Below are 26,151 nucleotides of genomic sequence, written 5' to 3' on the forward strand. Positions count from 1 at the left end.
TCTTCTCTCATTTCCTATCCCTGACCCCGAGTCACTCTATTCCAGCCAAACCAGCTGACTTGGCACTCCTCAAACTTGCCACATACTCTCATTAGCAGCCTTTGGAATCACTGCCCTTCCATCTGGAATGCTCTTCTCACAATTATTTAATGATTCTTTCTCTTTCTCCTCAGGTTTCTGCTCCTATGTCAAACATCATCTTATTGAAGAGGTCCCTAACTATCTTGTATAAAATAGCAATGCCCCACCCCCAGGGCTCCATATCACCTTTACCCGGCTTCATCACCACCTCACATACATGTTCTATTTGTTTCATGTTCGTTCTCTCACATGAGACTGTCAGCTCTGTGGACATTTATTGACTACCTTGTCTCCATGTAGGACAGTTCCTGGCACATAGTAGAGGTTCAATCAACATTTTGTGGAATAAAAAAAGATATAATTTGGTACAAGTTTTAGTTTGGATCTCCTTGGTGTCTGTTTCTATAAGCCAGACTTCTTTTCCCCCAAATGCCAATATTTGTCATTTATCCAAATACCACTTGGGGAAAAAAAATAAAATAAAATCCTAGTCCTCTCAAACCTGCTGGATAAACTGTATGCACCTTAGGGACCAGCCTTGAATTTTCCAATTACCTCAGACATCCAGGGAATTGTTTTGCCATGAAGAAGCTTGTTGTATTACATCATTTCCCCCCCAAGTGTCCTTTAATGAATCAGATTTCGGAATAGAGGATATAAAGCTTCTCATTTACTTCAGTTGGAAAAAGGTTTGGGTAATTGTATAACTCTACTGTGGATGAAGTTATATTGCAAAAGAAAAGTTCTGTAAGACAGCCAAGTTCTGGCAAATGTCCTAGTCTTTTGGCAATACTTATAGTAACAATTCGGCTATAAACCTTAAGATAGCTTGTGAGGAGGGGGTTGGCCTGTTCATTGGCTTGCTATCCAATGGAGTCAAAATTCAATTCAACCAGGCAGTTAAGAGTGATCTATCTGCAGAGCCCCAGACTCCCAAGGTGAAGAAAAAGAGATCTGAGGACTTAGAATTGTCCCCAGGGTGACAAAGTGCTTCAGAAATCACCCTTGAGTCGGGAGCACTGAAGCATCAACAAGGTGCAGCATTATGATGTAAGTTTTCTCTCTGGTGTTACAGGCAAGAAAAAAAGAGCCAGATTACAGCCTCTGTCCTCTGGGATGCCGTAACAGGACACACACACACACACACACACACACACACACACACACACGAACATCCCCACCAGCCCACCGGCTCTAATTTCTACAATGCAATCATCACTCAACTTTTACTCTAGAGGATGTGCACCTGCTTAGTCAGCCTCAAGAGGTGGGTAGGTGAAGTGACTCTAACGGAGGCAGAATGCAGATAAAGATGCATTTCAGTCTGCCTTGTTAGCAATCTATGGATTGACTTCAACTCCTTCTATCACTTCCGAGCCTCCCCTAACTTGTTCTTGTTCTAGCTCCTTGTTCTAAGCCCTCCCAGCTACCACACCACTGTCCGCCCACAGCCACCTGTGATTTGTTTAATGTCCAGCTCCTGTAGGAGACTGTAAGCCTCAGGGAAGACAGGGATGGTCTGGGGGTTGGCTTGCCCTTTTGCCTTTAGTGCCCAGCAGTGCCTGACACATTTAATATGTATTATTTATTTATTTATTTATTTATGATAGTCACAGAGAGAGAGAGAGAGAGAGGCAGAGACACAGGCAGAGGGAGAAGCAGGCTCCATGCACCGGGAGCCCGACGTGGGATTCGATCCCGGGTCTCCAGGATCGCGCCCTGGGCCAAAGGCAGGCGCCAAACCGCTGCACCACCCAGGGATCCCTTAATATGTATTTTTGAACTGATGTATGAACAATTGAACAGTGGAAGTATCCACCCCCCCCACCCCATCCTACTTTTCATACACCATCTCTACCAACCCTTAGGTTAGCTAAGGATTCTGGGTTAAAAGGACTCCAGGCAAGAAAAAGGTTGTGTAGCTGCAGGTCAGGCTATTCCTCACTTCCATCTCCATCCCCACCTACTGACTCTCGTGGTACCTGGTGCTGGTACCATTTTTATTTCTGAAAAAGTTTTCATCTAAGTTACGTGCTTAGCAATTCTAAGCTCCTATTATAATTCTCTGTGCCTGCAGCTATGCTTTTTAAATTCTTTCTGCTTTTTCTTAGGACAAGATGCTAGATAACAAAGAGCAGTACAATAGCCCACTTTGTAAACCCAATTCTCTCAAGGCATCATGGTCCGCATCAAGACTCCAGATAATCACAGAGGTCACACTGAGTACTGGGGGGCCCATGATCATTCTACTAGTACAAAAGAACCTGGCTGAACCCTGCTGAAAGCCACTTCATTGGGCAACCAAGACAATCAGAATAAAGCCCAAGGTTCATAGGTAGCCGTTCTAAGTCACATACCCAGCTGATAGAGAACAGGGTCATATTCTACAAAGATGCATTCCTACCCATTGCTGTTCATGGTTGCGTAGCAACAGGGATCCTTGGAGGGATTTCTTTTTAATAAATTTATTTTTTATTGGTGTTCAATTTACCAACATACGGAGTAACACCCAGTGCTCATCCCGTCAAGTGCCCCCCTCAGTGCCCGTCACCCATTCACCCCCACCCCCCACTCTCCTCCCCTTCCACCACCCCTAGTTCGTTTCCCAGAGTTAGGAGTCTTTATGTTCTGTCTCCCTTTCTGATATTCCCCACACATTTCTTCTCCCTTCCCTTATATTCCCTTTCACTATTTATATTCCCCAAATGAATGAGAACATATAATGTTTGTCCTTCTCCGATTGAGTTACTTCACTCAGCATAATACCCTCCAGTTCCATCCACATGGAAGCAAATGGTGGGTATTCATCCTTTGTAATGGCTGAGTAATATTCCATTGTATACATAAACCACATCTTCTTTATCCATTCATCTTTTGATGGATACCGAGGCTCCTTCCACAGTTTGGCTATTGTGGACATTGCTGCTAGAAACATTGGGGTGCAGGTGTCCTGGTGTTTCATTGCATCTGTATCTTTGGGGTAAATCCCCAACAGTGCAATTGCTGGGTCGTAGGGCAGATCTATGTTTAACTCTTTGAGGAACCTCCACACAGTTTTCCAGAGTGGCTGCACCAGTTCACATTCCCACCAACAGTGTAAGAGGGTTCCCTTTTCTCCGCATCCTCTCCAACATTTGTGGTTTCCTGCCTTGTTAATTTTCCCCATTCTCACTGGTGTGAGGTGGGATCTCATTGTGGTTTTGATTTGAATTTCCCTGATGGCAAGTGATGCAGAGCATTTTCTCATGTGCGTGTTGGCCATGTCTATGTCTTCCTCTGTGAGATTTCTCTTCATGTCTTTTGCCCATTTCATGATTGGATTGTTTGTTTCTTTGGTGTTGAGTTTAAGAAGTTCTTTATAGATCTTGGAAACTAGCCCTTTATCTGATACATCATTTGCAAATATCTTCTCCCATTCTGTAGGTTGTCTTTTAGTTTTGTTGACTGTTTCTTTGCTGTGCAAAAGCTTCTTATCTTGATGAAGTCCCAATAGTTCATTTTTGCTTTTGTTTCTCTTGCCTTCGTGGATGTATCTTGCAAGAAGTTACTGTGGCCGAGTTCAAGAAGGGTGTTGCCTGTGTTCTTCTCTAGGATTTTGATGGAATCTTGTCTCACATTTAGATCTTTCATCCATTTTGAGTTTATCTTTGTGTATGGTGAAAGAGAGTGGTCTAGTTGCATTCTTCTGCATGTGGATGTCCAATTCTCCCAGCACCATTTATTGAAGAGACTGTCTTTCTTCCAATGGATAGTCTTTCCTCCTTTATCGAATATTAGTTCACCATAAAGTTCAGGGTCCACTTCTGGGTTCTCTATTCTGTTCCACTGATCTATGTGTCTGTTTTTGTGCCAGTACCACACTGTCTTGATGACCACAGCTTTGTAGTACAACCTGAAATCTGGCATTGTGATGCCCCCAGATATGGTTTTCTTTTTTAAAATTCCCCTGGCTATTCGGGGTCTTTTCTGATTCCACACTAATTTTAAAATAATTTGTTCTAACTCTCTGAAGAAAGTCCATGGTATTTTGATAGGGATTGCATTAAACGTGTAAATTGCCCTGGGTAACATTGACATTTTCACAATATTAATTCTGCCAATCCATGAGCATGGAATATTTTTCCATCTCTTTGTGTCTTTCTCAATTTCTTTCAGAAGTGTTCTATAGTTTTTAGGGTATAGATCTTTTACCTCTTTGGTTAGGTTTATTTCTAGGGATCTTATGCTTTTGGGTGCAATTGTAAATGGGGTTGACTCCTTAATTTCTCTTTCTTCAGTCTCATTGTTAGTATATAGAAATGCCACTGATTTCTGGGCATTGATTTTGTATCCTGCCACACTACCAAATTGCTGTATGAGTTCTAGCAATCTTGGGGTGGAGTCTTTTGGGTTTTCTATGTAGAGTATCATGTCATTGGCAAAGAGGGAGAGTTTGACTTCTTCTTTGCCAATTTGAATGCCTTTAATGTCTTTTTGTTGTCTGATTGCTGAGGCTAGGACTTCCAGTACTATGTTGAATAGCAGTGGTGAGAGTGGACATCCCTGTCTTGTTCCTGATCTTAGGGGAAAGGCTCCCCATTGAGAATGTATTTGCTGTGGGCTTTTCGTAAATGGCTTTTAAGATGTTGAGGAATGTTCCCTCTATCCCTACACTCTGAAGAGTTTTGATCAGGAATGGATGCTGTATTTTGTCAAATGCTTTCTCTGCCTTGGATGGATTTTTAAAGGGTACAGGATCCTGTCCAGCCAGGGCACTCACAGTGCCCTTTTTTGATCAACACTGCTAGAGAAGTCAAACTATAAGCGTGCCATGAAGGCAAATCTGTCATATGAGCAATCGCTTGTAAATTGGGTACTCCGTGGTATTGCGCTTCAGTGACAGATGCTCACCATCTGTCTTTCAGCTGCACCCATGCTGCTGTCTTACTCTCATATTCCCAGATCCAGTCCCACAGCAGTAACACTAACACTTGTACGCCACTTTACAGCTTATAAAAGCACTGATGACATCATTTTGTCCTTGCCCACGTCTGGTAAGGAAGGCAGTCAGCCATAAGAACATCCGGCAGTAGGTGGTTGGAAGGCTGGTTGGCAATGGCAGCACTTCCATTAGATCACTAGTGTGGGATACTGCTTGCTGCTAGCGGGTGCAGGGATGCACCCTGTCATGCCCAGCCTTAAGAAATGGACTAAGATAAATGAATATAAGCCTGAGACGCCAGAGTGCTACTTATATTAGTTCCTGAGAAATTTCCACTCAAGGACTAGGATTTAAGAATGCCATGGTTTGGTACATTCCATCCCATTGAGACAATGGTTCCAACTTTTTCTGTATCCACACCTCAATAGAATCTCACTGGTACAGGAACACTTACCCAAGACATAATCAGGTGGCTCTGCCAGTTTAAAATCCCAACAAGAACACCAGAGAAACTGTTTAAGGGACTAGAAAGAATCTTAGAGCAGATTACAGGTCAATGGGCTCTGAATACCTGAAGATTAGAGGTTATAAATCCCTGCATCCGTCTCCAAACTGAAGCAAAAATGCTTGAACCTCAAAGTTAACAGTGCTTCTCTCCTAAACAATGCTTGGAATGCACGGTGTTCATATAATTTGTCTCCTGACATGACTGACATCCACCTTGTCAAACAGGTTGTAGTGTTTACTGTTACTAGTTACTAAATTCCAGTGGAGCATGAGATATATGCTAATCCATACATCTTACAGATGAAAGAGCTGAGGTGCCCGGGGAATCTATAGCTAGCCTAGTTATTAATCAGCGGAGAACAGGGCCAGGGATTGTACATCCTTGCTGGCCTGGGAGGTACTGCTATTTGGGGACTGTATCTTTGCCCTAGTGTGATGATCTTATAACTTGCAATCTCATTTCCTGATCACATCAGGGACCTTGCTGTAGTTGCTGAGTTCTGCAAACAGTGCCCACTTTATAAATGGGGCAACCAGAGGGCAGAGAAGTTAACGATCTTTTTCAAGTCTATGCCCCCAGCAAAGAAAACCTTGGAACTCAATTGAAGACTGAATTCTACATGAGAACTCTTCTGATGGGGCCATGCTGTCACCTTCGTAGGTCTTTAGACCTTGTCTTGAGAGAGCACCTTTGTTTACCCAGCCTCTAGAGCCTCCACCCATACTGTGACTGGGTTAAAGGTTTCATCTCCCAACCCTGACTCAAGGATGGCATGAATAGTTCCATCTAGGAGAACTACAATGCCTTCTCACAGAAATTAGCAGATGTGTTTTAGAAATGCTTGCTAATGGGAAAAAGGAACTATGAAGTTTCCCAAAGTATGCAAGTCTCAAGAGTTTGTATTAAAGTACCAACTGCTATGTGAACAACCCCAAAATCTCAGTGGCTTAAAAAAAATATTATTTCTTGATCATGTGATAACGCCATGTGGGTGAGCAGGGGTGAGGAGGGCGACACACATGCAGGCTTTGTGCCTGTCATTCAGTAACCGAGGCTTATTAGTCCACCGAAAGGGTCTATGCCCCAAAAGTGGCTAAGAATCCATAATCTAGTGGCTTCTCTAGGGCCTCGTAGGCTTCCATCAGTTCCTTTGCACCCAGTGGGCCAATGAGGGAAGAGACAGTGATGAATCACTCACAGTTTGAGGGGAGGTAAGGAATGACTTACATCACCTCTCTCCTCATTCCATGGACTAGAACTCAGTTATATGGATCCATGTAACTGCAGTAACACTGGGAAATGTAGTCTCTCTGGGGACCCAAGAGAGGAAATGGGTTAGTGAACATACAGCATTCTCTCTGCTACACGGTCAAGCACACATTTGTTGGATTATAAAAACGCTAAATGATACAATACTAAATCAAAGAATGACCCTCTCTCATGCTCTAGGAATGCATCTTTGTAGAATATGACCCTGTTCTCTATCAGCTGGGTGTGTGACTTAGAACAGCTACCTGTGAACCCTGGCTTTATTCTGATGGTCTCAGTTGCCCAATGAAGTGGCTTTCAGCAGGGTTCAAAGGTGAAGCCAGATTCTTCTGTACTAGTAGGATGATCATGGGCCCGCCAATACTCACTGTGACTTCTGTGATGGTCTGGAATCTTGATGTGGACCATGATGCCTTGAGAGAATTTGACCTGAATTTGTATGTGCTACAAATACTGTCAATTTGTAAAGATGCAAACACAGGGCATACCTAAGATATTGCAGGTTTGTTTCCAGACCACATTACAGTGAATATCAAAGGAAAGGGAGTCAAATGAATTTCTTGGTTTCCCAGTGCATATAAAAATTATACTTACACTATACTACAGTCTATTAACTGTACAACACTAGTATGTCTAACAAATAATATATATATCTTAATTTAAAAATTTCCCATTTGCTGGGGCACCTGGGTGGGTCAGTTGGGTGGCCATCCGACTCTTGGTTTTGGCTTGGGTCGTGATCTCAGGTTGTGGGATGGAGCTCTGCATGGGGTCCCTGCTCAGTGCAGTCTGCTTGAGATTCTCTCCCTCTCTCTCTGCCCCTCCTCCGACTCGCCTGACCTCTCTCTAAATAAATAGAATTTTTGAAAAAAACCCTTTTATTGCTAAAAATGCTAACCATCATCTGAACTTTCAGGGGGTCAGTGAAGGCTCTTGCCTCAATGTTGATGGCTGCTGACTGATGAGGGTGGTGGTCACAGCAATTCTTAAAAATGACAGTGAAGGTTGTCACATCGATTGACCCTTCCTTTCATGAGGGATTTCTCTGTAGCACAGAACGCAGTTGGCTAACTTTATCCACAACAGAACTTCTTTCAAAATTACAGTCAATCTTCTCAAACTCTGCAGCTGCTTTATCAACAAAGTTTATATGATATTCTAAATCCTCTGTCATCATTTCAACAATCTTCAAAGTGTCTGCACCAGGAGTAGATTCCATCTCAAGAATCCACTGTCTTGGGACCTCTGGGTGGCTCAGTGGTTGGGCGTCTGCCTTCAGTTCAGGGCGTGATCCCAGGGTCCTGGGATCGAGTCCTGCATCGGGTTCCCCGCAGGGAGCCTGCTTCTCCCTCTGCCTATGTCTCTGCCTCTCTATGTGTTTATCATGAATAAATAAATAAAACCTTAAAAATGTCAGGTAGTAAATTTTATTTTACAAGCAGCACATGATACTCTAGCAACAGGAAACGCTGGAACAACACAAAGTGAAATGATAGCAGATACTGGCGGGTACAACGAAACCCTACCAGACATCTATTTATGGGTGAAGCACTTCCTTGCTATGGCGCTGGGGTGCCACAACGGTCTGGTCAGAGGCAGCGGCAGAGGCCTGGCCTTGGGGCTCACTCTCTGCCCTGCCCCAAGACGTGGCAAAAGGGGCAGCCTCCCTGGCAGCAAATAGGGAGAGACTGCATGGAGCCAGTGTTGGAAAGAGCAGTAACACTGGTTCCCACTGAGCTGACAAGAAAAAGGCAACAGAGGGCTTTGGAGCTTTTACTGAAGTTTTTTTAATGCTCCCCTGGTGTTGTTTTCCAAAATATTTAACTCTAAGCACGTCCCTTTTTCTGAAGTAATTTCTTGGCTTCTCAGTCGCCCTGAAATAAGTTGATTACAATGACTTATGAACCAAGTGATTAATGGGATAACTGGCGCCCAATTCCGGGGAAAGACGGTGCCCCCTTCCCTGGAAGGGCCTAGAGAGCCTGCCAGTGAAATGAGAAGCTGAGGAGGGCTCAGAGGGCCATATGCAGGTCACTATCCCAGACCCTACCACTAACCCTCAAAGCCATTACCCTGAGCCCTAGAAACAGGAAGTTAGATGCCAAAAAGGACTTTGAGGTCAGCCAAAGTGAGCTTCTTGACAGATGTGCCAGATCCTGATAGGACTTGTTTGGCCAAAGTTTTCTTTTTCTCTTGGAGGTGTAAGATCTTCTCTTCCACGGTTCCCTCACAAATAAATCTAAAAAAAAAAAAAAAAGAAACCACACACACACAAAACAAAAACAAAAACAAATAAGCAAATAATCAAAAAAATCAAAACAGCATGTTTAATAACATATTCAAATTTCTATTAATGCTTCAGATTTTACATGAGATTTCTTCCCTGACTTAAGTTTTCTTAGGTTTGGCTAAAAACTCCATGTTCACGAGACGCAAATAACCTTGATCTAAATACATGCCCATTTAAAATGACACAACTAAAATTATCTTTCATTTCTTTCTGAAGCTAAGGTAATTGAAAAATAGCAAAATAAGCAAACAATATCCCTCTCCAAAAAACGGGCAGAGATCCATCCAGTGTTCACCCAAAAATCTCAACCTTGATCAAGTCAGAAGGCCTTAAAGCTTATCAAATTTCTGCCAGGTGTATGTGTGCTGTTCTAAATACAGCATCTTATTTCTTAGCTAATTCACATTGAAAACAGGTTTTGCAACCTGAAGAAATGCCACTGTTTATCATTCACTCATGCAACAAGTATTGACTGAGCATTTATGATATGCCATGTGCTATGCTAGGTGTAGGGATGGAGAGATGCTCTCGAAGAGAACATGGGAAGAGAGGCATGCAAGTAAACAATAACATGAGCTTGAAAGTGCTGTAGAAATATGTCCGGTGTGTGCAGAGAGTAAAAGGAAACATCTACAGTGTGCTGGCAGGGCTCCATTGAAGACTTAACTTCTAATGTGTGACTTGTGGGATGAGCAAGAATTTGCCAGATAAAATGGAGGGTGTCCCAGGGAACGGGGATGTGGTAAAACCATGGCTGAGTTTAGAACATGGTTATGTTGGAGGAAGAGCAGGTTGTCCAGTCTGGCCAGGAAAAAAGTCCAAAGGACTCCACCATGTGGCAGAGCAATGGCAAAAGCTCAAGAGGATGGTGGGAGCCAGATCATGAGTGGCTTTGCATATCGTGCTAAAAAATTTATTATTATTATTTTTTAAGATTTTATTTATTTATTCATGAGAGACACATAGAGAAAGAGAGGCAGAGACACAGGCAGAGGGAGAAGCAGGCTATGCAGGAAGCCTGATGTGGGACTCGATCCCAGGTCTTCAGGATCACACCTCAGGGTGCAGGCGGCGCTAAGCCACTGCACCACCGGGGCCACCCTTGTGCTAAGAAATTTGGATTGAAAAAGGGAAGTGGTAGTGTGGATGGGAAGGAGGAGACGGTTTTAAGAGACACTTAGAAAATAAAAGTAATGGACTTGGTATATGAAAAGTGAGGAAAAGAGAGGAACCTAATCTGTACCTAATCTAGAGGATTAGTTACAGGGATACTATTCACATGTTCAGAAGCATCAAGAGATAGGAGGTGGTATCTCATTTCAGTCTGTGATATTTTGAGTTCCTGGAACATGCCATAGTATTTGCTACATAGTGAATACTCAATAGGTGTTAGTTTTAGGAGCTGGATGAGATGAAAGCATGAGTGAATGAATAATGGGCAAGTATGTGCACACTCAAGATAGCTAGCAGGGATTGGGTATCTAGGTCTGACGTGATGGAATGAAGGTTCAGACTTTGAACTTCCTGGAGTAGACAGGATTATTAAGGGAGCTGCATACAGGGTGAGGGGAGAGCTAACCACCAGGAAACTAGCACGGTTGCTGTATTTGGCAAACTGTGGCATTCACATATGGCCTGTAGTGGAACGACAGCCCTGAAAGGTAGAGGATCTGTAAAGGTTAAGGAACGAAGGAGAGGTAAGCAAGAAAAGACAATCAGTAATTTCTAATTCTTCAGGAAACCTGGCCTGAAAAGGAAGGAGAAAAAGAGGTCCATTGCTGGAACAGATTATAGCATTAAGGCTGATGGTTGCTTGTAAGGGAAGAAGGTCCCAAAGAGGGGGACATCCTACAAAATCACCTGCTTGTGCCTTACAAAAAGGTCAATGTCATAAAACACAAAGACAGACCAAGGTATTGTCCTAGATTAAAGGAGACAGAAGAGTCATGACAATTGAATGCTATGTAGGATCTAGGGTTTTCCTTTGCTGTAAGGGACATCACTGGGACAAGTGGCAAAATAGAATAAAGTCCAGAGCTCAGATGACAGTACTGTATCAGTGTGAACATTCTGATTTCAGGCATTTTCCTGTGCTTATTTAAGAGAATGTCCTTATTTTAAGGAAAGGTACCTTGAACTATTTAAGGGTAAAGGAACACAATGGCTGCAACTGACTCTCAGATGGTCCAGAAAAAAGTTTACATGTACATATATACGTGGTACAGGCACACGAGAATACTTTGGTATTATTTTTACAAACAAGGTTTTTGGGGATTTTATTCTTTTAAGAACTTACATTCTTTTTCTACATATCTGAAGTTACACCAAAATACAAGTTAAAAAGAAAGAAAATTAATAAGTAAAGGATGAGGAAGAGGGTACTTTCTGTAGCCCTAATACACGAGCTTGTTTTTCTCTTGCAGGAACCAACCCCTAGGGCACCCCCAAATTGCTTTGTGCTCTCTCTGGCCTGAGAGTCCCAAGGAGGCTAGGCCTCAGGAACATCATTAGTCAAGCGCTCACCAAATACTTGACATCCTATTAAAACACTACCCAAGAAAGGCTTTCACAAAAGTAAAGCTTGTGAAGGGGCCTAGGTCCCGGCAGGCTTTTACTCACTTGTGCACAACAACATCTTTCTGCTGCCCCACCCGGTAAATTCGGTCACAGGCTTGGTCCTCCAGTGATGGATTCCTGTTAGAAGAGAGGCAAAGCTCAAAGGTGCGGATGCCCTGGACCGGGTAGGCAAGTCCCCTGGGCAGAGTCAGCCTGCAATTGTTTCTGGATGGCTCTGGGGCTACAAATGGCAGTCACGGGTTTTCAAGGGTTGACAATGCAAACAAATGAAAAACCCACAATGGAGAATCCGGGACAGAGACCTTTGTGGCCTGCAAAGTCAGAAAGGTATCATCTGGCCTCAAATATTTAGAGTCTATAAATCCCTGTCTGTGGCTACGCTGACCTTGAAAGTCAGACACCTTCTTGCCCTCAAATGAAAGACACAGGTCAGTCTGCCAATGGAAACTCAGCACCACCATCAGCTGAACAACTCTGGGTAGCACAGGTGAAACAAATGTGCAAATTCACTCCCTAACTAGTTAGATGAATTCGAGCAAGTCACCTCACCTCATCCCTCTGCCAGGGCTGCCTAATGATGACAGGAAACACCCTTCTCAACTTTAATATTCTGAGATTCAACTAAAGAGACTTAATTTCTTTCCTTTTTTCTACATGCTATCAACTCCAAACTAGTTTCTCATCCTACCTCTTTAAGATCTTGGACAGCATTTCACCATTTCAGAAAACAGCACTGATTTATTTTTTTAAGATTTTATTTTTAAGTAATCTCCACACCCAACATGGGGCTCGAACTCACAACCCTGAGATAAAGAGTTGCACGCTCTGGGAGCCTGGGTGGCTCAGTGGTTGAGCATATGCCTTTGGCTCAGGTCCTGATCCCAGGGTCCTGGGATCAAGTCCCGCATCAGGCTCCCTGCAGAGAGCCTGCTTCTTTCCTGCCTGTGTCTCTGCCTCTCTGTGTCTCTCATGAATAAATATATCTTTAAGGAAAAAAAAAAAAAAAAAAAGAGTTGCATGCTCTACTGGCTGAGCCAGCCAGGCGCCCCCAGAAGTCAGCATTTAACTCCCACTCTGCTTTCCTCCCTTAAATCTGTCAGGGAGTCCTAAGACCCAAACACATTCTCCCAGAAGATGGTAACAGGTTGGCCTGTGTGTGTCAATCTGGGCTGCCTGGAGAATCAGACAAATGTGTGGCAATCTCTGCTTGGCATAATTGGAAAACCCCAAACTGAGACTAATTATGACATTCTTGTCCTCCTAACACACAAACTCAGTTATCTTATTTCCAGGAAATTTGCTGTTATGCTCCCAATGTTGATACTCAGTGCGTGGCCAAGGGTCTTGTGTTAAGTGTATTCCTACCATAACTAGAAAATTTCTTCTCCCTTTCCTCTTAGAGTAAAGCTTCTCCTTTTCCAGGGTTGAGATCTCCTTGAACATCCACAAATGGTGTGAAATACGGTATTCTGAAGAGGGAAAAAACTGAGCGATGGAGTTCTTAGCCCTGAGAAAAAGCCTTCTTCCTGGTTTCCATGGAAACAGATGTAAGATTAACAATAAGTGAGTGCTATTTTAAGCAGTCATTTGAAGCCTTGCTTGCTCAGGAATGCAGGCCTCCAACAGCCCCACACCTTGTTTAGACGGCACCTGTACACGTATACACAGCAGAGGCATCTGCCTAACATAAAAAGAGCACCCTCAACACAAGGATTTGGGCCCCACTACCCCATGCCCCCCAACCCCACGCTATGCTAGGACTATGCAACAGAAATCCAGAATCATTACCAGTGCATATCCAGAAGAAAAAGGTGGTTTCCTCCAGTCAGGTTCAGACCAACACCTCCAGCCGAGAGAGAGATTAGCATAACCTTCAAAAAGAAAACAGCATTCACTTATCAAGATTTGACTCATAATACAGCTCTCCCTCTGTCTCGAGTTGGAGCCCAAGACCAATACAGGTAAGTACCATGTTCCTATCCAGTTTCCCTCTGCTGTTAAAATACTCTTGAGATGCAGCGTCCCATGCCTCACCTTTAAGAAAACTCTCACTTCGTATTTTTTTGTGAGTTAACCTCAGAATGTGAATTCTATGCCTGCCAAAATACACAAATGCTACAATTTAGAGTACCTGGGGTGGCTGGCTGGACGAGCACTCCATTAACCAGATTCTATCCATTCCCTTGGTCTCTGCACCCCCACCCACTGCCCTGATTATCCCGCCCACTGTCCACCAGTGTTTTCTGCATTCTTGCCATCCCTCCACCTCTCCCCCCACACTTCCTCTTATCAAAATGCCACCTACCCTTCAAAGGCTGGCCTCCCCTACAAAGATAGCTTGAGCCAACCAGCTCTGCTCTTCCCCTGCTTTTAGCCCTCGTATTTTATTCTCTTTAAAGCATGTGCACACTTTGAATATGTACCCCAATAGATGTCTAATAAATTAAAAGCATGTGGAGGGACCAAGGCAACAAATGTTTTCATGCTGAGCTGCTACCCTAGAATTCTCGCTGTGTAACTGAGAACCATGAGCTCTCAATGACAGAGCTCTGAGGGGACCAGCTCCTACCTGGGGACTCCTGGAGCTGTTAAATGCCTCCACTAAGTCCATTCTCTGTTTGGGGCGGACAGAGCCATTGATGGTGGCATAAGTCAGGCCACGCTTCTTGAGGTGCCACGCTACAATCTGCAGCATGCTGGTCCACTGGGAGACAATGACACTGGAAGTAAGGATAAAACAAAACATCAACCCCCCTGAAGAGATGAAACACATTTCAGGGTCTTAATGCCCTGTCACTCTTAAGATTCGGCTATCAAATGTGGACCAGGAAAGGCCTTCTGTCCCCTGTGGGGCAAAGGCACACACTGAGGTCACATTTTAAGGTCAGAATGCTTCAACTGTTTCCAGATCCAGTGCGTAATTCATCTCATGCTAAATGAGGTCAGAATAAAGTGGTGGCCGGCCTAAAATAAGGACTGCAGCCTCTTGTTATTTGGTGACCTGGTGCTCCTCTAGAGATCTGTGGTCCTGCAGGAAAGGGATACAGGCTGCCCTCCCTTTGCCACCCACAGCAAGCTACTGGGAGGTCTCTACCCACACCCCCATGCCCCATGCTATGTTTTAATTAGGATTTTAAGTTATTAAATCAAAATAATTCACATACACAAATGCAGGTCCATAACACACAAGTAAGGATAACAGATGACAAATGGATCCAACATATCGTACAGGCTCAAGAACACTCCCAGCACTGCGGGGCTCCCTGTCTGATCACACACCTCCCCCTGCCTTTTGCACCTGTTATTCCCTTTTCTTTAGCTGCTTCTCTACTTTTAAACACTTGTCCAGATGCTTAGCTTACTCTAATCCTCTAGGGACTTCCTTCTCAATCGGTGCCACAAATATTTTAACAAATCACAGAGAATTTGTGCTATCACCTCAGTGCTTTCTGCTGAGGATGATTCAAGGTCCTTGATTTATAAAAAGTTGAGATTGAGAATTATCAGCAATATCAAGGTTTCCTGATTAATCACAAGCAATATTTGGATAACAAAGTAACACATTTACCTCTTTTGGGACCCTGAATTTCCTCGGATTGCCTCCAATTCCACCAACAGAGATGAAATCTGGGAAATGTTATTTGGTACACGTAAGTCGTAGCAAATTCGCTTTTCTCCGTCATCCCTCACTTGAACTACAGAAGTGGGCTCTCTGCCTCTGGTCTTGCCTCACTCTAGGCCACCCTCTTCTGTGTGGCCCAAGGGCTATTTCAAAGATGCCCAGGCTGTCACTTCCCTCCTCTGGCTGGAGTTCCTGAACCGCCTTCCCACCAAGGATGGAGCCCAAGCTTCTGACAATGACCTACCAGATCCGTGCTGCTCCGGCCTCAGCTTATGTCTCCAGTCTTGTATCTCACTACTCCCTCCCCAAACAATGCTCTCATTATACCAAAGTCCTTCCTCTGCTAAGCCATACTTTGTCTCATCTTTGTCCACTCTGTCCTCTCTGCCTAGAACACCCTTCCATGTCAGATCAACATCACTTCTTGGAGGTCCCCACAAACCCCAAAGTATGGGTTAGGTGCCCACTGCCCACCTGCTCCTATAGCTTGAGCACTCCTTCTGTTTCTATTGTCATGGTCTTTTTCACACTACACATTGTGTATTGATCATCTCTTGCTATCATGACTTGAGGTGCTCCAAGGAAACAGAGCCAACATATGACTGGTTCATCCCTGGTTCAAACCCCTAGCATCCAGCAGGTAGACAGACCAGAGAAGGTACTATCCAAACTTTTGCAGAAAGACAAAGTGAACGAGCTTTATCCAGTTTAAGGCCTGTCCTAAAGGCTGCTGAAGAAGAGGACCTGTCCAGTCTGAGCAACACTTGCTAAGGCTTCCCAAAAAGCTCTCTGGGTATTTACCAAACACCCTCAGAGCACATCTGAGTCCACATGGGAGCAGGTGGGTGGTAAGAACACATGAGCTGGATACATTCCTCCCAACTGCTAATGCAGATGACCTTTAGAAAGCCTCTAAGGGCCATGGAGTTAACCCCCAAGATGGTGGAGGAGGAAGAAAAATGGACTAGGAATTGAGAGATGACGGGAGCTCTTACGCTCTGCCATCAATCACATGGCTGTATCCCTTCATGACTTCTGGTTAAGAGCTCAGACACCTCATCACTGAAACAAGGAGCTGCCCTGGGTGAACTTTGAGGTGCCCTTGGCACTTATGTCCCCTGCTATCGTAGAGTGGTCACCTCTAGAGGCCTCCACCATCCATGAGGCTGCCACCCAGTCTCAACAGATGTGCTGGACAGAAAGTGAGAACAGTACTGGATCATTCTGAATTTGCAAGCAGAAAGAAAAGCAGGAAATGAAACACCTGGTGTCTTGGCGACTTGAGGTTCTGATAAACGCTCAGACTGCCACAAAAAAGTTGGCAGTAGGTATTTTGAGAAAACTTTAGCAGGAGAGGAGCTGGCCTCACAGTCTATGAGCTGGGGTCAAATTCCAGGAACTTCTACATGAGTTTAGGAGGGTGCTGCCAAAACTTCCTTCCCTGCGAGAAACAACCTTAAATGGTTTGAATCACTATTAACGGGCTGACGTTAAAAAGCCCTGTGAATAAACATTACCCAAGTATTAGGTGAGGCACACAGATTATGAGGACTCTTTTACCCAAGAGCTAACTCTGAAGGTGCTAGGACATCGAGTTTGTCCACGTGAGGTGTTCTTCCTATGTTTTTCTCAGTTCCTAGTGGTGAAGACCTCAGTAAATATTTGTAAAATTTAAACAATTCTTTTTTTTTTTAATTTATTTATTTATGATAGTCACATCACAGAGAGAGAGAGAGAGAGGCAGAGGGAGAAGCAGGCTCCATGCACCGGGAGCCTGACGTGGGATTCGATCCCGGGTCTCCAGGATTGTGCCCTGGGCCAAAGGCAGGCGCTAAACCGCTGCGCCACCCAGGGATCCCCCTTAAATAATTCTTAAGTAACACTGAGCTCTTGACAGTGACCTCATTTCTAGTTGCATTTTTGAAAAAAAAAAAAAAAAAAAAAGGCTTTGAAGAGAGGTTGGGCCTGGGAATGGCAGCTTCAGACAGCAGCTGAGAAAGAGACTAGCCCTCATCTCAGGCTACGTGGACTAATAGTATACACTCCAAGCAGCCAACAAAAAGGTAGGATTCAAATTACAGCACACCTCAGCCTTCCTGCACCACAATGCTTCAGCCTTAAAAAAGCTTTAATGAAAATAGAACGAAATGACTAATGAAGATAGAAGGCTATTTAGGAAATAATACTCACAGATGGATGACTTTCAACAAGTCCAAGCAATTGGTGCTCGGATGTATCAGACAGTCTCTGGGGTCAGCCTTTGTGGTTTTCCTTTAAAGCTTTCCTGAGACAAACTGCTCACTCACTGAGGCCCTGTCGTTGGTGTAAACCCGATCGGCAACTTTCCCAGTGACCCATGACAGAAAATCTGCCTTGCTGCTGGGGCTGGCCCAAATCACACTCTGAAAGCCCACTATGTAGTAAGACTAGTTTTATCTGTGAAATAAAATTAGAATTTAAGACTGGGAGGGGTATTGGACCAGCTCAAATCTAATAGTTCTAGCCCTGTCATGCAATGGCTGTGTGTGCTTGAACCAATGTGCCACTCCCACACATGAAAACGAATCCAAGTTTTTCTATCAGAACAGAGGTGACAAAAGTACCTTGCTGCTTGCTCTTGTGTTGTCAAAAAGCTCTGCCTTGAAACGTTCACCATTAAGGGAAATGATGGGAGACGGCTCCATATCACAGACTTCGGACAATGTCATGGCACTGAGCTGCTCTTCCAGAGAAAGGGCTAGGCCCTCGCTTTTCAGTTCTGCTGGGTCCAGGGCCTGAAAAGAATACAGGAAGGGGACAGAAGAACAGGTGGGCAGTTGAGGCAGCAAGCCATGTTATTTGCCAATGAAGTACTGATTGTTTAACATCTCACAAGGCAAAATGTCTTATAATTCATCAGTATCTCCTCAGAGACAATCTGATTCAAATGTAATCTTGCAAGGTTTTTTTTATATTTTATTTATTTATTCATGAGAGACAGGGAGAGAGAGAGGCAGAGACACAGGCAGAAGGAGAAGCAGGCTCCATGCAGGGAGCCTGACATGGGACTCGATCCCGGGTCTCCAGGATCACACCCTGGGCTGAAGGCAGCACTAAACCGCTAAGCCACCCAGGCTGCCCAATCTTGCAGGTTTTTTTTTTTTTTTTTTTTTTTATGATAGTTACAGAGAGAGAGAGAGAGAGAGAGGCAGAGACACAGGCAGAGGGAGAAGCAGGCTCCATGCGCCAGGAGCCCGATGTGGGATTCGATCCCGGGTCTCCAGGATCGCGCCCTGGGCCAAAGGCAGGCGCTAAACCGCTGCGCCACCCAGGGATCCCAGGTTTTTATAACAGATTAAAGATAAAGCAAACGATGGAATGAAGAGATTTGCCAGATTACATGATCATCCTGTTCTCCCCAGCTAAACAGTACAGTTAATTAAGCTATTGATAATCAAAACACATTACCACAGCTCTTCAAAAAGAGTAACAGATTCATCTTAATTACAGATGGATGTGCCTTTCTCCAATGTAAAGACAACTTTTCCAATTGTATAAATACTTGAGTTTTCATGACTAGCCTTAAAAGCCTCAATATTGCCTGAAGGCAGAAAAAACTAGTACCTAAATTGGCTTTCTGATACCCTAAAATACCAGAGTACTCATGAATGGTTTAACAAAATGACATTTTCCACTCTCAAATAAAGTTTATGTACAAAAGAACCCAACAAGAAGAAAAGCTGTTCTCAACACTATGGGAATTATCTTAAGATCAATAAAAACTAATACACGGGAAAATAAACAAGCTTCCTCTTCTCTGCCTACCAATAAACAGAAAGGCCCCAAGATGCCATTGCCCTTGATCCGGCAGGCTGGACCCCAGTTATGGAAGACTGAAACGATTTCTCTGGCAGCCACTCTGGAGGTGCACCCTGAGGGCTCTTCTTACCGACTTCAGCAGAGACAGGTGGCAGCAACATTGGCGGAGTCTCAGCAAGCGGGTCAACAGTAAGTGGGGGGTGCCGGGTCTCTGGGAGTCTGCTGCCACGCAGGGTCCAGGCCTACTGGACCCAAACTCCTGGGCCACTTCCACGAAGGGACACAAACCACGGCAAACAGTACAGGGTTTAGAACAGAAACACGAGGACAGATCGCAAACCGAAAGAGGCTGTTCTGAACTTCCTAGATCTGAGATTCAATAACATCATTGTAACTGACCTCTCTACCAAGTGAGCCACAAGAAATACTGGCTTTCTTTACAGACCAAGCTGCATTTTAATAATGTAGAGTTCAAAAGTAATCTAAAAGAAGTTTCTATCACCGGGTCTGGGTGAAGGCAGATGGGCTTATGTTACTTTGGTTTGAGGTTCCTAGCTAAGGCCAAATCTCTGATACCAAGAACTCATAATGGCCATATCTGTAATTTTACCTGATCTAAATCCACAGTTTCATAACTTGTATGTACTTAGGAGTGTCCCACTGCTTACCTTTACTGAATGGATTACCAGGGCTTCTTCCAGACAGGTTGCCCCCACCTTCACGCCCTGCTTTTAGATAGGACTGCAGAGCTGACCTATCTCAGATCAAAAGAGAAAATGCACATGTGATGTTTGTTAAGACAAAAGAGGTTTACCAATGGTCACTGCTTAACTGAGCTTGCAGGAGGAACTCGAATAAGACTTGTTAAAGTCAGGCTCATGGCAACCACTGACCAAAGGTAATTAAAATTATTTTAAAAGCCAAATCATTATTTATCTAAAGATTTTATTTATTTATTTGACAAAGAGAGAGCACAAGCAGGGGAGCAGCAGGCAGAAGGAGAGAGAGAAGCAGGCTGCCCACTGAGTAGGGAACTAGATATGGGGCTCCATCCTAGGACCCTGGGATTATGACCCGAGCTGAAGGCAGACGCTCACCCAACTGAGCCATCCAGGTACCTCCCAAATCATTTTTTAAATGTGTTAATAGAACATTAATATTATAAATATTATGTGATAACTTACTATTAATTTATAATATTAATGTAATATCAATATTAGTATTGGTTTATATTTAGTAATAAATATGATACTACATCAGGTTTACAAAGAGAAAAGAAACATATTCACATTGGAAGTGAGAGGTGGTACCAAGCGGGAGACTAAATCCGGAACTTAGGGAAGGATAAGAGTTTTAGAGAAAATACAAAGAACAGGTGACAAGGATCAGAGTTTTGTTTTTTAGGCTCCAAGGAGATGCTGAGTAACAGGTCAAAGGTCAAAGAAATGTTCTTTCCCAATATGGCCCCATAGGACCAGACAGACCTGATGCACTGTGACCACACTGTCTGGCTTCTATGCAAGGAAGCCAATGAAGAACAGGTTCAGTGTGTATACAAGATAGAGGTGAGCCAGAGTGCAGGTGAGGAGAGAGAGACAAAGAGGGAGATTTAAAAGCCAAAACAAACAGAGAAAGGAACATAGATACCCAACTCATCAATAAACACTGTCTGAAGAAACTTGACCCTTAATTCACTTCCAAGCAAGAACAGCAACAACACAACAATAAATGCGAGGTGCTTCCTCATCGCACACACCTTGATTTTGCCAAAAGGACACTGTAAACATTCTCCTCATCTTCAGAAAGCTTTAAGCGGTGCACGTGAAACTGACGCTGAGGCAGCATCACCTGGAGGAAAAGAAGAACTCAGCTTGGCAAAGTCAGACAAATGCCCTGGGCATTACAGAGTAAGTTCCCCACAGGTGACCCTGGAAACCTAGTCAAGCCCCAGACAGCACTTCCACCTGCCCTAAAAACAGGACTGCGGTGACACATGACGACCTGGGGCCCCCTCACAGGCAGATGGGACACTCGGAGGCTCCCCAGCAAAGCAGATGGCTGTTTGAGCCAAGGAGAGGGCATGCCACCCTCCTTCCTCAGCCTCCCTCAGGGACACGTATAAATGAGATGATTACCAAGGGCTTGCCTGTGGAGTCCAGCTGGTCTTTTGTTCTCCTCAGCAAAAGGCTCTTGGTTAAAATACTTAACCGCTCTCCTCCTTTCTTTGAACCATTGTCAACCTGGCTCTTCCATAGTTGGAAATCATCAAATGGAGAACAGCGAAGAAATCTTTTTTTGTTGTTGAGGAAGAGGACAGAGAGCAGGACAGAAGATAGAGAAATAACAGTGCAAGGAGAAAATAAATAAGGGTCCAAAGAAACACACAAGGTGAGAAGCAACTCATATTTTCTGTTACATCTGTCATTCAATCAGTTCTTAACAGTGAATTTCATAGCAAAGCCCTGAGAGACACATCAAAAGAATCTAACTCAATAACAAAACCACATTGTAAAATGTGAATTTTCCCATTAATGATGTCCATATCATCACAACAGGACATATGAACCAATAGCTGTAATTTAATCCTAAAGCTTCAAAGCCCGGCAAAGAAATTCCATTATCCTCTGATGGGCTGACTTGAATAAAAGCAAGGGCTTTAAAATCAGCATTCTTTTCTGTTTGCTTCCAATAAATAGTAGGCCTAACCTTGGGCCATATGCTTTAAAGCAGGAAAAAACCCCAAACATTCACTGGACTGAAGAAAGAGAACTTTTGTTTCCTTTCATTTTAATCCATCCTAAATCTTTCCATATAGTGGGGCTCGATGTGATCATAGTCCTGTATCTACCAATCAACTGATTACTTCCTCATAAACATGAATTCTTTTGCCCTTTAGAGGTTCAGAAGCTTGCCATCCGCTACATGAAATAATCTGGCACACTCTTGGAGCTTTCTCTTGAGATAGGAAATAATGATGAAGGGTTACTGACACGGTTCATATTTCCATGATCCTGAAGGTTTTTACTCACTTCAGCAGTGAATACATATCCAACAAAGTGTTCTGAATGGGGGTTCCAGTGACAGCCCAACGGGCATGGGCTTGTAGCTTGCATACAGCCATGGAAGTCTGTACTCGCGGATTCCTGACACAGTGGGCTTCATCTAATATGATTCGAGCCCAGACTATTCGAAGCAAAGGTGTTTTGGCAATATCCTGGAAGAAACCCAAGTAAAATCATCAACTGTATGGGAAAATGCCATGCCTTCAAAAAGATAAGGAGAAACAATGAACAAGTACTGAGATCCACTCTAACCATCAAGTTTTAGGGCTTAGGTCGGGCACAGTGAAATAAGAATTAAGCTGAAGAATCAAAAAGTGGAGATTCTCAGTGGGTAGAAATAAACAAGTTGACTTGAGAGTCCCAATCTCTGAGTTTAAGATGCTTAAGAGTAAAACATTGTACGTTGAGTCTTCAAGTTAAAACACAAAAGTGAGCAACGGCCATGGGTCAGGATGACACTATGTCTCAAGTCTAGAAATTCACTCGTTTCAATAAAAATATTTACTAAATTTACGAAAATTCACTACAAATTTACTGCAAGTCTACTTTTATTTTTTAAAAATATTTTATTTATTTATTCATGAGAGACACAGAGGGAGAGGCAGAGACATAAGAAGAGGGACTCCAGGATCACAACCTGAGCTGAAGGCAGACGCTAAACCACGGAGCCACCCAGGTGCCCCTAAGTCTACTTTTATACGTAAGATATGAAAGCAGACATGAAGCACAGTTCCCAGCCTCAAGGAGCTCAAAAGGGAGCAAAGAAGAAAAATAAGCAGAAAGATTAATTATGGCACGATGTTGATATATTAAGTACCACTGGATAATTCAACACATGCTGGAGGAGCCTAGCAAGGGTGGCTCACTGCCGTCTAATATCTGAAATAGCATCTGGCACATAGGAGATATTCAAGATGTGCTGAATATGTGGAGTGCTAGGACTTAAGTAAGTACAAGGTATAGGAGAGGCATTTAACCAAAGGATTAAAGGATTCTTAAAGCAGGTAAAACAAACAAACAAAAAACCCAAACTAAACTGGAAAGGGAACAGAGGCAAAGCATTCCACTGAGAGAGAGCAAAGGCACAGCAGTGTGACAGAGCAGGGCAGACATACATCTCTTGGGACTAAGAAGGGGAGAAGCCACAGGGAGGGCCAAGGCGTAGGAGATAAGAGCCCCGTCAAGTAGGACAAGGTCATAAAAAGCCTGATTCATCCTGGAAAGGGACTACGGTTTTATCCCGAAAGCAATGAGGAACCAGTGAGGAATCTGAAAAGTTCATCATCGACAGGAAATCAGAGTTGGTCTGACTGGAAAAGCATTCTAGAGATTTCCCCCAATATGGAGATCTGATGAAAAATAACACGCAAAAGATTAGCTCTTGGAACAGCACCACATTTTCAGGAGAAAAAGCCCCATGATAATGATGCCAGAAAGCCTCTATGCTATTTGATGGAGACGACCCTGGACACCCTAGCAAACAATCAGTCTTCCCTGGTTATCAGTTAGCCTCAGGCCCCTTGGTAGCCTGACTGCAACCTCTTTCCCTAGGAGGTGGAAGACAGGCAGGAGTAACAGCTTGATGCAAAAATGCCAGTATTAAAATGCTGCTCTTCACGTTAAATATAAAAAAATATCCTAAGAGGGGCGCCTGGGTGGCTCAATGGGTTGAGCCTTTGCCTCAGGTCGTGATCCTGGGGTCCCAGGATTGAGTTCTGCATTGGAGCCTGCTTCTTCTGCCTCTGACCCTCCTCCAGCTCATGCTCTCTCGGTCTCACTCTCACTCTCAAATAAATACATAAAATCTTACAAAAAAAAAAAAAAATACCCTAAGAGTATACCCAGAAGGCTCTAAAATAAAAACTGCAGGAAGTGGCACTTCCCATATTCATGTGACAGGCCCCACTACAACTTCTATGCAGTTACTGTTCACTCTACACAACAACTAAATACTGTGCCAGACCTCAACCTTCATCACTGATGATAAAGCTCTGGAATAAATAGGAACGAAGAGAGGAAGGCACTTTCCGTGTCCACAGGTGGAATGTCCAGGCCATTCCTGACCTCACAAGAATGTACCTTTGCTGCATGTGATGCTGTGGGAGGCCTCCAGTTAAATTATGAGGTGCTGCTCCATTTCCCTGGTGGCTCCCAGACTCACCTTCCCCATACTGGGGTTTGCACCGGGGATCGCTCCCTCTTCTTTCTGTGTGGGAATCTCCTTGGCCAGAAGGTTATAGGTAGTGATCACGATGTCATATGTAGAGAGGCTGTGCAGACAGAACAGGAAGCAAACAGTAAACTATCCCTCCACATTGTGACTGACAAGAGAGGGGGAGTTGATCCCTTTATAAAAATGCCTTTGACTAGAAGAAGGACAGTGGGTAGAATTCATTAATTCATGCCCTTAATCCACACATACATGGTAAATTTTACTTACTTGGCTTCCTTATGTCTTTCCTCTGATCATTTTTATAGCCTGTTTACTAGAGCTAAACGGCCTCCCTGTTCCCAGCACATGAGTCAGAAAAGAAAATCTCTGGCTGTAGTCATATTAAGCTGGATTTGATCTGGCAACAACAGAAGTAGGGCAGGGCTGGGAATTAACATGTAGGAATGATTTGAGCTAGATTGATGCTGAAGTCCCAGGGAAGTAAGAAACCCTCAAAGCGTTGTTCATCTAGATCTGATCTTTCGCCTTATCATTCTATAACAGATTTCTGAAAACACATGAACCTGGCCTTGATATTTGAGTATTAATATACACACGTAAGCTTTGAGTTTACCTTGCCTCTACTATTTATATGTAAAGACTCTTAATAAAAAAATCTTTTTTCCAATGAAACTTAATATCGTGCACCTGAGAGAATGCCCATAAATACTTTTGATAAAATGATACGTCTAATTCAGAGGGAACACTGTCTACATGCTGACTTAGCATCATACGAAGAAGAAGGATTACGAATGATTCCAATCAGCCAACTAGTAGTACATTCTGAATACCAAATCAGGTATGACTGAAGTGCAAATCAAGTAAGGTGCAATTTATTTCTAATAAATCTAACAAGGGCACCTGGGTGGCTCGGTCAGTTTAATTATCTGCCTTCAGCTCAGGCCCTGATCCCAGGATCCTGGGATCAAGCTCTTTGTTGGGCTCCCTGCTCAGCAAGAAGTCTGCCTTTCTCTCTCCCTCTGCTCCTCCCCCATCACTCCTCTCTCTCTCTCTCTCTCTCTCTCCCCTCTTCCCTCCCTCAAATATATAAAATCTCAAAAAAAAAAAAAAAAAAAAACTCCCTAGAACAAAGGCTAACCACTGATGGAGAAGGCACGCAGGTCTGTCACTGCTGCCCTAACACCTTTCATCTGCTAAAGTGACCCTCATTCATGAGAATGGGTGTATTGGAAGACTGATGGCCCCCAATTTTGCAACTCACCCCGAAAGACTACCACTCTGTTCTTTAGGAGATAAAATATCTAATATGAGAGATTGGGGAGATTGTTTAGAAGCAGAAACAACTCGGTTCCTTGACTAGGTCAGCAAGTATTCAACCTAGACCATCATATCACAATTAGGAACAAAAAACGATTCCTTCAGGGACGCCCAGCTGGCTCGGTAGATGGAGCATATGACTCTTGATCTTGGGCCCTACATTGGATATAGAGATTTCCTTAAAAAGAAAATCTTAAAAAACAAAAAAATCCTTTAAAACCAAAAGGCAAAGCTAGGACTAAAATTACCACCTGGGGAAACATTTTCCTTCCTGCTTCCTGATCCACTCCCTTCAGGAATTCAGTTAGGTCTAATCTAAACCCTTGATTTTAAAACTTCGTAGATGGTTCCTATGTGAAAAACATAGCCAGTCCATACCAACTAATCATTAATATTCTACCAAGATGCTCTATAAGACCAGGCTGGTTACAATTTACACGAACGGAAAAAGAATGTGAGTTTGGAATCAGAAATTCAGCAAGAATGAAATAACTGTGGCAGACCCTCTTGCGCCAAGAGAATGCTGCTGCTCC

At 43.6% G+C, this 26,151-nt stretch overlaps 1 protein-coding gene across 4 annotated transcripts in view; it reads right to left on the reverse strand.

Annotated features, from left to right (window-relative positions):
- Positions 1–8,192: 8,192 nt before the first annotated feature.
- Positions 8,193–26,151, reverse strand: part of TTF2 (transcription termination factor 2) — a 39,793-nt gene continuing 21,834 nt past the window's right edge. For 3 of the 4 annotated variants that reach the window (XM_072769625.1, XM_072769624.1, XM_072769626.1), the window contains 12 exons: positions 24,290–24,398; positions 22,096–22,280; positions 21,202–21,355; positions 20,823–20,914; positions 19,735–19,820; positions 19,197–19,333; positions 17,872–18,042; positions 15,215–15,273; positions 14,216–14,366; positions 13,435–13,517; positions 11,689–11,763; positions 8,193–9,018 (listed from right to left, as the gene is read on the reverse strand). In XM_072769625.1, coding sequence (XP_072625726.1) covers positions 8,874–9,018; positions 11,689–11,763; positions 13,435–13,517; positions 14,216–14,366; positions 15,215–15,273; positions 17,872–18,042; positions 19,197–19,333; positions 19,735–19,820; positions 20,823–20,914; positions 21,202–21,355; positions 22,096–22,280; positions 24,290–24,398 — 1,447 coding nt within the window. In that variant the 3' untranslated portion in view covers positions 8,193–8,873. The remainder of the gene's footprint in view (positions 9,019–11,688; positions 11,764–13,434; positions 13,518–14,215; positions 14,367–15,214; positions 15,274–17,871; positions 18,043–19,196; positions 19,334–19,734; positions 19,821–20,822; positions 20,915–21,201; positions 21,356–22,095; positions 22,281–24,289; positions 24,399–26,151) is intronic. The other variant, XR_012004147.1, reaches the window with a different exon arrangement.

Source organism: Canis lupus, chromosome 12 (assembly GCF_048164855.1).
Source record: "Canis lupus baileyi chromosome 12, mCanLup2.hap1, whole genome shotgun sequence".
Taxonomy (NCBI): Eukaryota; Metazoa; Chordata; class Mammalia; order Carnivora; family Canidae; genus Canis; species Canis lupus.